We start from the raw sequence: 10,841 nt of genomic DNA, 5'->3' as shown, positions 1-10,841 counted from the left end.
CGTCCCGGCGAGGGCGCGGCATGATGACGCAGGCGCCGAGGGGGCGGAGCGATCTGGAGGGCGGGGCGGGCAGGTGACGGACGGACGCCGGGCCGCAGAGCTCCGGGAAGGCGGCGGGTTTCGCTCACACCGGCTGGCTTGGTGTTGGACGCGAGCGAACCGGGGACCCGTCCTCCAGGCGAGTCGTCCTTTCCCAGCCGCCCGCCGTGGAAGCTCGTCCCGCCGGGGCCAGGGACTCGGCGAGTTCGGCGTCGGGGAGAAGGCGCGGCTCCCCTCAGCGTGCCGGCCGTGCTCGGTCGCCCCGGAAAGGCTAGGCTGAGCGAGGAGGAGCAGGCCCGAAGCTTCTAGGGCTTCGGGCCGGGACTCGAGGAGGATGAGCTGGCTCTTTCCCCTGGCTAAGAGCGCGTCATCCTCCGCGGCCGGGTCCCCCGCCGGCCTCACCAGTCTCCAGCAGCAGAAGCAGCGGCTGATCGAGTCGCTCCGGAACTCTCACTCCAGGTGACTTGGTGGCTTTGACCCAGGGAAAAGTAGGGCGGGAGGGCGGGCTGCCAGCAGACACCCGTGCTGATCCGCAGGCCGCCCCGGCAGCTGCCTCCTGTTGATAGTCCTTCCCGTGGGTTACACACGCTTGTTCCCTGAGTGTGCCTGTCGTGCCCTCCCCCCCTCCCACCCACCGCGCAGCTTGTCTCCTGACTTGCTCATCTCCACGGACACAATGAAATCATCTCTCCTAGTCTGTGTTTCCTATCCCTAGCTTTTCACGCTAATATTTCCTTGGATTCACCTAATTGTAGTATTGCTTTTGAATTGTTAACATGCTAACACTTGACTAGAGACAGTTGGGAAGGCTGATCCCCAAGTTTCAAAGTGAAAAATTAAACTGTTGCAACACAGTGTTTTGATCAGTTAACTCTGTCTGGATGATAATCCTTTTGAGTTTGTAATTAAAGTTCAACCTGTTCTAATAACTTCTGCCCTGCAACTGTTACAGAGTCTGCTCCCCTCTCACTTTCTTGACTTGGGCTGCACATTTAGTAGTTGACATACATTATCTGGATTATCCGTTGTCTTTTGAGTTTGCTTATCTTATCGTCGTCAAACTAGAAATACAGGAATTCAGGTTATTTTGACTTTTTTTTTTTTCCTGTAAAATCGTTTGCTACAGCCTTTTCTGTTTACGTATGGGCCGGGCGGTGGTGGCGCACGCCTTTAATCCCAGCACTTGGGAGGCAGAGGCAGGTGAATCTCTGTGAGTTCGAGACCAGCCTGGTCTACAAGAGCTAGTTCCAGGACAGGCTCCAAAGCCACAGAGAAACCCTATCTCGAAAAACCAAAAAAAAAAAAAAAAAGAAAAAAAGAAAAAAAAAAGAATTTTCTGTTTACGTATGTCCGTGACTGCTTACGGTTTTCAGGTATCAAAATTACTTTATAACATAGGAGTTTTACAATTAATTAATGGCGCCACAGCCTATTTTATGTATAAAGGCTAACGTGGTTAAACTCTAACCTTTTAAAAAACCTTGTCACATAATGCAATTATAATATGAAATATGATTTTTAATGTGTTGTATAATATATAGATACACATCCATGAGATAGTAACAATGAGTTTGAACACACCATCAGGGGCTATTTTTCTGTTACCCATCAATTTTTTCTCAAGCAAGTAAACTATCATTCTTAAACTTGCTCTGTAGGCCAGGCTGACTTTGAACTCAGAGATCTGCTTGCCTTTGCTTCCCAAGTGATGTCATTACAGCTGTGTGCTACCATGCTGTGCCTATCTTCCTGTTCTCATGTCTACCTCTGTGTAGCGTTCCTTCTACCCTGTTAAAAGGACAGAATCCCTCTAGAAAGAGTATTTTCTAAGGAAGGAGTGGCCTTTCCAGGCAGCAAGTTTCTTTTATCATCCTGGAGGAAAAAGAATTCTTGTTTCTGTGACTAGAAGAATCGATGGGACAAGAGATAAGAAAACAGAATTTGCCTCTGGAAGTCTTCAAGTCTTCCTTAGTTCAAGGTTCTCAACATGCCCAAGTGCTGTACTTAGGATTATGATTTCTAAACCCCAACACAAGTCAGTCTTTCTCTAAATGCTTTATTTTTTCTAACCATCGAGAGCCACACTTTCAAGATACTATAAAATAAGCTAAGTTTTGGAAACCTGCAGAATGTCTGTATTACTACTGCAGAAATACTGATGGAATCATTTGTTGGCCTTTCTTTTCTCTTCATAAGGCTGCTGATAGTTTGTTCTTGGAGCTGAGATGGAGCTTTTGAGTCACAAGTCTCTTACTGATAAGACTAGTACATGAGGAAAGTGATCTGAAGTTTGTACTTTGGTCCCAAATAGAAGTAATAAAACAATAATTGTTCATTGAAGGACATCTGGAGTTGCTTTAGGAGGATCAGTTAGTATCCTTAATGGATGCAGAAATTATTTTGTGTGCTAATATTTGAGCTAGAAATTTTTGACATGTAACATTATCTGTACATCATTTAAGTTCTTGAGATTTTATTTAGTTGAAATATTTCAAACTTACAAATTAGATATAATTGTGAATATTCAAGAATCTTTTAAACACTTTATCAAATTCTTAGCTATCCCAAAAGGTTAGGTGAATTTTATGACTATTTTCTTTTACCTTGTTCCTGCAGAAAGAGGTGGAAAACTGTCATAGAAAACTAACAGTATTTAACCAAAGCACAATGAATATTATGAAAATGAAAAGTGGAAGTCATATTGACTGGACTCAAAAACTAATCTTTTAAAAGATAATAATCACACTAATCAGTTTACCACTAAAACTTATGAATTCATATGTAGAAGAACTAATTCTTCAACTCCTTGAAGTTTACTTCAGAAGATATTGTTGATTTCCTGTTCAGATCCCATTTCCTCTGACTTCTTCAAAGAACACCTGTTTTTTTTTTTTTTTTTTTCTCTTTTGTTTATAATCTGTAGAACACAGACTTAGTGGAGGTGCTTTCAGCCCCAGGAGATGTAAATAATCAGTGATGATGGGCTCACCTGACACCGTCACCTCACACCGTCATGTCTGTCAGGAAGAGGAGGACTCCTTTTTCCATCTTTTCTTTTTTTTGGGGGGGGGGGGGCCTTGAACTCACAGAAGCCGTCTACTTATGCTTCCACAGTGCTGGGTTAAGGCACATATTACCATGCCAGATACAAGCAGGACTCCTGACTTCAACCTGATAAACAGTGGTTGGAGGGAAAGTCCAGGTTTCCTCAATAATACAAAGAGCTTTGTATTATTGTTTTGGGAAGAAAAACAAATTGGGAGGAAAGTGCTTCTTCTTTAGATATGATTGTGTTCATTTGGGTTATGATTGAAGGCTGGCAATGTGGTAAAAATAGTTCACTGCTAAATTAATGAACTCTGTAGTTAACGTCATTTCATCTATGGCATGTAGTGTTAAGCTTTAAGATAAATAACTCCTCACTGGTGAAATGACTTTCACCCTGTTTTTCAGTAACTTGTGTTTGTGATAATCCTCGCTAACCATGCTAATCCTTACTCTCCAGAGGGGAAGCTGTTTCGTAGACTGTTTCTGTGCTGCGCCCACAGTTAGGAAATACAGTTAGATGGATAATGGTGATGGAGTGCTGTTTTGTTTGTATATTCAACAAGGGTCTTAAGTTGGTTGTGATGGCATACATCAGAATTGTGTTTCTTTTGTATTGTTGTACAGCTACTAGACTTCCAAGAAAGAATCTCTGAGCCAAAAAGGTAGGAGGTACAGATGGGTCACTAATGGCCCATTCGAGTTTGGCTGGCCTGTCATCTTTATATGCCTTATGGCCACAGAACTGAAAGAATTGACTGCCTGATCTCTTTCTGCTCTACTCAGTCAAGAAAGTCAGTTGATTCCTCAAGCCCCTCAATGCAATGACATTCAATGTGTGTGTGTGTGTATATGTATGTATGTATGTGTGCGTGTGTGTGTGTGTGTGTGTGTGTATATATATATATATAGAGAGAGAGAGAGAGAGAGAGAGCGAGAGAGCGCGAGCTCTTCATTTTTCTCGGTTCCCCTCCCTGCCCCTCCCCTCCCCCTTCCCCCTTCAACCCTCCCCCAAGGTCCCCATGCTCTCAATTTACTCAGGAGGTCTTGTCTTTTTCTACTTTCTACTTCCCATGTAGATCTATGTAAGTCTCTCTTAGTGTCCTCATTGTTGTCTAAGTTCTGGGATTGTGGTTAGTAGGCTGGCTTTCTTTGCTTTATGTTTAAAAACCACCTGTGACATGTGATAATTGTCTTTCTGTGTCTGGGTTACCTCACTCAAAATAAATGTTTTCTAGCTCCATCCATTTTCCTGCAAAATTCAAGCTGTCATTATTTTTTTTTCCGCTGTTTACTACTCCATTGTGTAAATTTACCACATTTTTCTTATCCATTCTTCAGTCGAGGGGCATTTAGGTTGTTTCCAGGTTCTGGCTATGACAAACAAAACAGCTGTGAACATAGTTGAGCACATGTCCTTGTGGAACGATTGAACAACCTTTGGATATACACCCAAAAGTGGTATTACTGGGTCTTGAGGAAGGTTGTTTCCTAATTTTCTGAGAAATCGCCATACTGACATCCAAAGGGGTTGTAGCAGCTTGTATTCCCACCAGCAATGCAGAAGTGTTCCCATTTCCCCACAATCTCTCCAGCATAAGTTGTCATCAATGTTTTTTATCTTGACCATTCTTACAGGTGAAAGATGGAATCTCAGAGTTGTTTTGATTAGCATTTCTCTGATGACTAAGGATGTTGACCATTTCCTTGTCTTTCAGCCATTTTAGATTCCTCTGTTGAGAGTTCTCTATTTAGGTCTGTACTCCATTTTTTTTATTGGATTATGTGATCTTTTGGTGTCCAATTTTTTTGAGTTCTTTGTATATTTTGGAGATTAGACCTCTGTCTGATGTGGAGTTAGTGAAGATCTTTTCCAATTCTGTAGGCTGTCATTTTGTCTTGTTGACCATGTTCTTTGCTTTACAGAAGCTTTTTAGTTTCAAGAGGTCCCATTTATTAGTTGTTTCTCTCAGTGTCTGTGCTGCTGGAGTTCTATTTAGGAAGTGGTTCCCTGTGCCAATGCGTTCAAGTGTAATTCCCACTTTCTCTTCTATGAGGTTCAGTGTGGCTGGCTTTATGTTGAGATCTTTGATCCATTTGGACTTGAGTTTTGTGCATGATGATAGATATGGGTCTATTTTCATTCTTCTACATGTTGATATCCAGTTATTCCAGTACTGATGGAGGAAGGTCATTGGTTAAATAATAAAGAAACTGCTTGGCCCTCATAGGTTAGAACATAGGTGGGTGGAGTAAACAGAACAGAATGCTGGGAGGAAGAGGAAGTGAGCTTAGATGCCATGCAGCTGCTCCCCAGGGCAGATGCGATGAAGCTCCGACCCAGGATGGACATAGGCTAGAATCTTCCCGGTAAGCGCACCTTGGGGTGCTACACAGATTATTAGAAATGGGCTAAATTAATACGTGAGAATTAGCCAAGAAGAGGCTAGATATAATGGACCAAGCAGTGTTTAAAAGAATACAGTTTGTGTGTTGTTATTTTGGGGCATAAGCTAGCCAGGCGACCAGGAGCTGGGGCGGCAGGAACACAGCCTACAGCTCCTACTACACAGTACCGCTTGTTAAATATGCTTTCTTTTTTCCATATTTTGCTTCTTTATCAAAGATCAGGTGTTTGATGATGTATGGATTGATACCTGGGTCTTCTATTTCGTTTCATTGGTCCTCCTGTCTGTTCTTATGCCAATACGAGGCTGTTTTCAGTACTGCAGCTCTGTAGTAGAGTTTGAAGTCAGGGATTGTGATGCCTCCAGAAGTTCCTTTTATTATACAGGATTGTTTTGTGTTGAAAGAAGAGTAGCGTGGGCTGCGTCTCCGGCACCCGGCTGCCCGCACTGGCTAGCTTATGTCCCCAAATAATTACACGGAAACTGTATTTTTTTAATCACTGCCTGGCCCATTAGTTCCAGCCTCTTATCGGCTAGCTCTTACATATTGATCTAACCCATTTTTAATATTCTGTGTAGCACCACGATCTGGTGGCTTACCAGGGAGATCTTAACCTGTGTCTGTGTCTGGTGGGCGAATCATGGCGACTCCTGACTCGGCTTCTTTCTCCCAGCATTTTGTTCTGTCTACTCCACCTACCTAATTTTTTGTCCTATTAAAGGGGCCAAGGCAGTTTCTTTATTACTTAACCAATGAAACAACAGATAGAAAGATGACCCACCTTTTTTGTTTAAACAGAAAAAGGGGAAATGATGGAGGTGGGTCATCTTTCTATCTGTTGTTTCATTGGTTAAGTAATAAAGAAACTGCCTTGGCCCCTTTAATAGGACAAAAAATTAGGTAGGCGGAGTAGACAGAACAAAATGCTGGAAGAAAGAAGCCGAGTGAGTGAGTCGCCATGATTCTCCCACTCCAGACAGACGCAGGTTAAGATCTTTCCTGGTAAGCCAGCTCATGGTGCTACACAGAATATTAGAAATGGGTTAGATCAATATGTAAGAGCTAGCCAATAAGAGGCCGGAACTAATGGGCTAGGCAATGTTCAAAAGAATACAGTTTCCGTGTAATTATTTCGGGGCATAAGCTAGCCATGTGGGCGGCTGGGTGCCGGGGACGCAGCCCCGCCGCTCCTATTACAACAGTTTTGGCTATCCTGGATATTTTGCTTTTCCATATGAAATTGAGTACCATTCTTTTGAGGTCTTTGAAGAATTTTGCTGGGCATTGCATTGAATCTGTAGATTGCTTTGCAATGACATTCTTAAAGGCAGAAAACAAAGTGCATATGAGCATTGTAGACCTGTGGGGGAGCACAGAGGAATAGAAGCTTGGTAATGAAACTGTCTTGGATTCCGGTTCTGGTCCTAACACATGCTAGCTGCACAGTCTCTTGATAAAGCATTCAGTTCCTCCAATTTCTCATTTTCTGCCTATAAAGCTAAGAATTATGATTCTTTTGTAAAATCTGATGAGGAGGTCCTGGAGAAGCCAGAGCCTTGATCATGTGAGCCAGTGCTCTACCAGTGAGTTACATCCCTAGCTCTCTGTCATACAGGATTTTTGATATTTGAATAGTAGAAACATTAACTGGTTCATAAGTAGGCATATAACAAATTACACTCCTTTTTGTGGTCTTCTAAAATCAGTATACCTAAAACCATCGCTTCTTAATCTATAGCAGTGGTTCTCAACCTTGTGCAATTCCTTAATACAGTTCCTCATGTGTGGTGATTCCCCCAACCATAAAAGTATTTTTGCAGATACTTCATAACTGCAATTTTGCTACTGTGATGACTTGTATTTTGGGAAGTAGAGATTAGCCAAAGGGGTCGTGACTACAGGTTGATAACTGCTGATCTAAATGCTTCTGTCTGACTTACTGTTTATGCATCTTTCACAATCCTACCTACAACTCACTTGTCTTTGGTTCACAATCCTACCTACAACTCACTTGTCTTTGGCAGGCCTCTGTCTGACTTTTCATTTAGAAAAGTAGTCTATTTAGGAGAGCTAGCTGAGTCATAAGTGAAGTGTCCTATTTAGAAGGGCTTAGTAAAGTGCAAGGAGGCTACAGAGTCGGCAGTATTGTTTAACACACAATAAATACTCTGTAAATGGTCGTTGTTATTGTATCCTTAGTCTTAAAAACAATAGCGTCAAAAAATTGATCATAAAAATAATTATCCAATAAAAAAATGGGATACAGACCTAAACAGAGAACTTTCAACAGAAGAATCTAAAATGGCCGAAAGACACCTAGGAAATGCTCAACATTCTTAGCTATCAGAGAAATACAAATCAAAACAACTCTGAGATTCCATCTTACACCTGTCAGAATGGCCAAGACTGAAAATACTGATGCCAACTTATGCTGGAGAGGATGTGGGGTAAAGGGGACACTCCTATTGCTGATGGGAGTGCAAACTGGTATAGCCACTTTGGAAATCAGTATGGCAGTTTCTCAGAAAATTTCTCAGAAAACATCATATTCAGTGAGGTAACCCAGACCCAGAAAGACAAATATAATATGTACTCACTTGTAAGTAGCTTTTAGACATAAAGCAAAGAAAAACTAGCTTAGAAATCCCAGAGAACCTAGACAACAAAGAGGACCTTAAGAGAGACATACATAGATCTAATCTACCTGGGAAGTAGAAAAAGACAAGATCTCCTGAATAAATTGGGAGCATGGGGATCATGGGAGAGCGGGAGGAAGGAAGGAGGTGGAGAAAATATATAGCTCAATAAAAAAAATTAAAAATTAAGTTTCTTTAGAAAAAAATAGTGTCTGTGTAAGTTAGCCTTCCATCACTGAGAAAACACCTCAGATAAACAGACCTATAAAGAGGAAAGGTGTGTAGGAGGTAGCTCAGTTGTAAATGGACTTGAGTTCAATCTCTGGGAGCCCTATACAAAGGCTGGGTACAGTGATTCCTACATGTAAATCCCCTTAGGGTGTGGCATCAGGAGGATTACTGTGCTTTAACTGGCTTGTCAGCTTAACCTCTTCAGGGAGCTCCTTTGGAAAGAGGCCCTGTCCCCAAAACCAAGGTCCACTGCTGTCCTGAGAAGCAGTATCAGAGGTTCACCTTCATATACATGTGCATACTGAATCCAAACACACGAAAAGAGGGAGGACTTACTTGATTTAAAAAATTCAGAGGCTTAAGCAGTGGTTGGCCCTCTTGCTGAGCTTTCCAGCTTTGACTTGTCAATACATGGTGATAGTAATACATGGCAGGAGAAGTTACTTCTGCTCTGCAGCCAGGAGGCTGAGAGAGATGGATACTGAGCCCAAATATCTCCTTCTGGTAGGCCCTCCTAAAGGCTCTCTCACTTCCCAAGTCCCACAAGCTATGATCCAAGCGTTCACCTCATGGGCCTTTGCAAACATTCAAGATCTAAACCTGTAGCAGAATTATAGCATAGTCTTTAAAACATCCTTTGGTACTGTTTTGCTACCATTCCATGGATCACAGAGTTCTTTTTGATTATTCAAATCTTTACCCATATAGCTTCCCTGGAGCATGAGTTTTTGAGTACTTACTTGACTTACAGTTTTTAGATCTGTTCTTTATAGCTGGGTGGTGGTGGTGCATGCCTTTAATTCCAGCACTGTGGGATAGTTGACCCACCAGAGGCCATCACCAAGCAGAACCCTGGTTGTAGTACATCTTTCTGGAGACTTATGGGAAGCTGAGCTTATATCTGATAGAGTGGCAGGAAATTTGATGCAGAAAATTTCAAGATAGCTCAGTATTCAGGCATCAGCATGGATGCTATTGAGAGCAAATAATATTGGAAGACAGATATGATAAATTTTGAGACTAGCCAGAAAAGGAGCATGTTTAAAGGTGTAACCAAAAGCTGCCACATATGGTGGTAGTCCCAGCTCTTGCAGGCAGAGGCAGAAACATAAGTTTTAGGTTAGCGTAGACTATATAGTTGAAAGCCTGCCTAGAAAACATGATCAAACCTTTTTTTCAGAAGTACAGACAAAAACTTGTAGTAAGCCTTGGTTATTAAAGAGATTAGCCACATTTAAAAAGTAAATCCAGTTGCTGTTCACCAGGACAGTAGAAGGTTTCCGTCTCTGGTTCGCCCTGTGGTGAGGCAGCATGTCATGGCAGCAGCGTGATACAAACCTGTTCACTGGACAGCGAGGTTAAAAATAAAAGACTCTGGTTCTATAATCCTCTTTAAGGTGCCTGCTTCTAGGAACCTATTCCCACACTTACTGGGCCACCTTGTAAGCTTCACTGCTTTCCAGCAGTACCAACGTGGGAACCAAGCATTTGTCATGCAGGCCTTTGGAGAACATTTCAGGCTGAAACTGTAGTAGGTACCCTGTTTTATTTTGTACCAAAGCTTTGTCAAGAGTATGGTCTCGCCGGGCGGTGGTGGCGCACGCCTTTAATCCCAGCACTTGGGAGGCAGAGGCAGGTGGATCTCTGTGAGTTCGAGACCAGCCTGGTCTACAAGAGCTAGTTCCAGGACAGGCTCCAAAACTACAGAAAAACCGTCTTGAAAAACCAAAAAAAAAGAGTATGGTCTCAGATTTCAGATTCCCTTTTCCTAGTTGCTAAGTCTTAGTTGACTTTGAAATATACTTCAGATTTCGTTTCCCCCTCTGTTCTCCACCAGGTTTCTTTTCTATTTCTATAGCTCTTCCCATTTCCTCGGTCATTATCCTATCTGGTCTTTGGAACTCTGCTGATAAGATATTAAATAAGTGGTACATGTCACACAGCTCTTTGAAACAAATAAAATCAAGCAGTTTACATTAGAATTTCTTACATCAGCATTCTCCAACAGACTGATTTGTGCTAAAGTGTTTTCCAAATAGCACAGACTGTTTATTTGAGCTATTTAAAATTTTCAGTGTGTTGTTTTTTCATTTTCATATCAACTACATATATATGCAGATACCTGTGCATGCTTATTAATTTGTTCTTCTGAAGATATTATTCATACAAATTTGAAATCTTCTGTTTGCTGTTTCTTTGAGGGTTTTTCTTTTTTTCCTCCTGGTTTTGTTGCATTGGGAGCCTGCACCGATATGGGTATTTTGCCACGCTGGCCTTGTTGTGGTTCCCAAGTGTGACAGCGGTGCAGGACTACTGATTGCTTCCCTCCCTTGGCAGCTTGCATTTTAATATGTTTCCTGGGATTTTTTTTTTCTAATAAAAATTCTGGCAGTGACTGAAAAATCTTCGTTAAAATTTTATTACCACTAATCTGAGAAGGTACAACTTAGGTAAATTTTCTAAAAGCTTAAATTTAACATC

At 41.9% G+C, this 10,841-nt stretch overlaps 1 protein-coding gene across 3 annotated transcripts in view; it reads left to right on the top strand.

Annotated features, from left to right (window-relative positions):
- The first annotated feature begins 69 nt into the window (after positions 1-69).
- The window catches only part of Vps37a (VPS37A subunit of ESCRT-I), a 31,404-nt gene continuing 20,632 nt past the window's right edge, over positions 70-10,841 (top strand). The window contains exon 1 of one of the 3 annotated variants that reach the window (XM_057752458.1): positions 70-498. In XM_057752458.1, coding sequence (XP_057608441.1) covers positions 374-498 — 125 coding nt within the window. In that variant the 5' untranslated portion in view covers positions 70-373. The remainder of the gene's footprint in view (positions 499-10,841) is intronic. The other 2 variants (XM_057752459.1, XM_057752457.1) reach the window with 2 other exon arrangements.

This window comes from Chionomys nivalis, chromosome 20, assembly GCF_950005125.1.
Source record: "Chionomys nivalis chromosome 20, mChiNiv1.1, whole genome shotgun sequence".
Taxonomy (NCBI): Eukaryota; Metazoa; Chordata; class Mammalia; order Rodentia; family Cricetidae; genus Chionomys; species Chionomys nivalis.
Note: the sequence above shows the minus strand (reverse complement) of the source record. Positions and strands in the feature narration are given on the sequence as shown.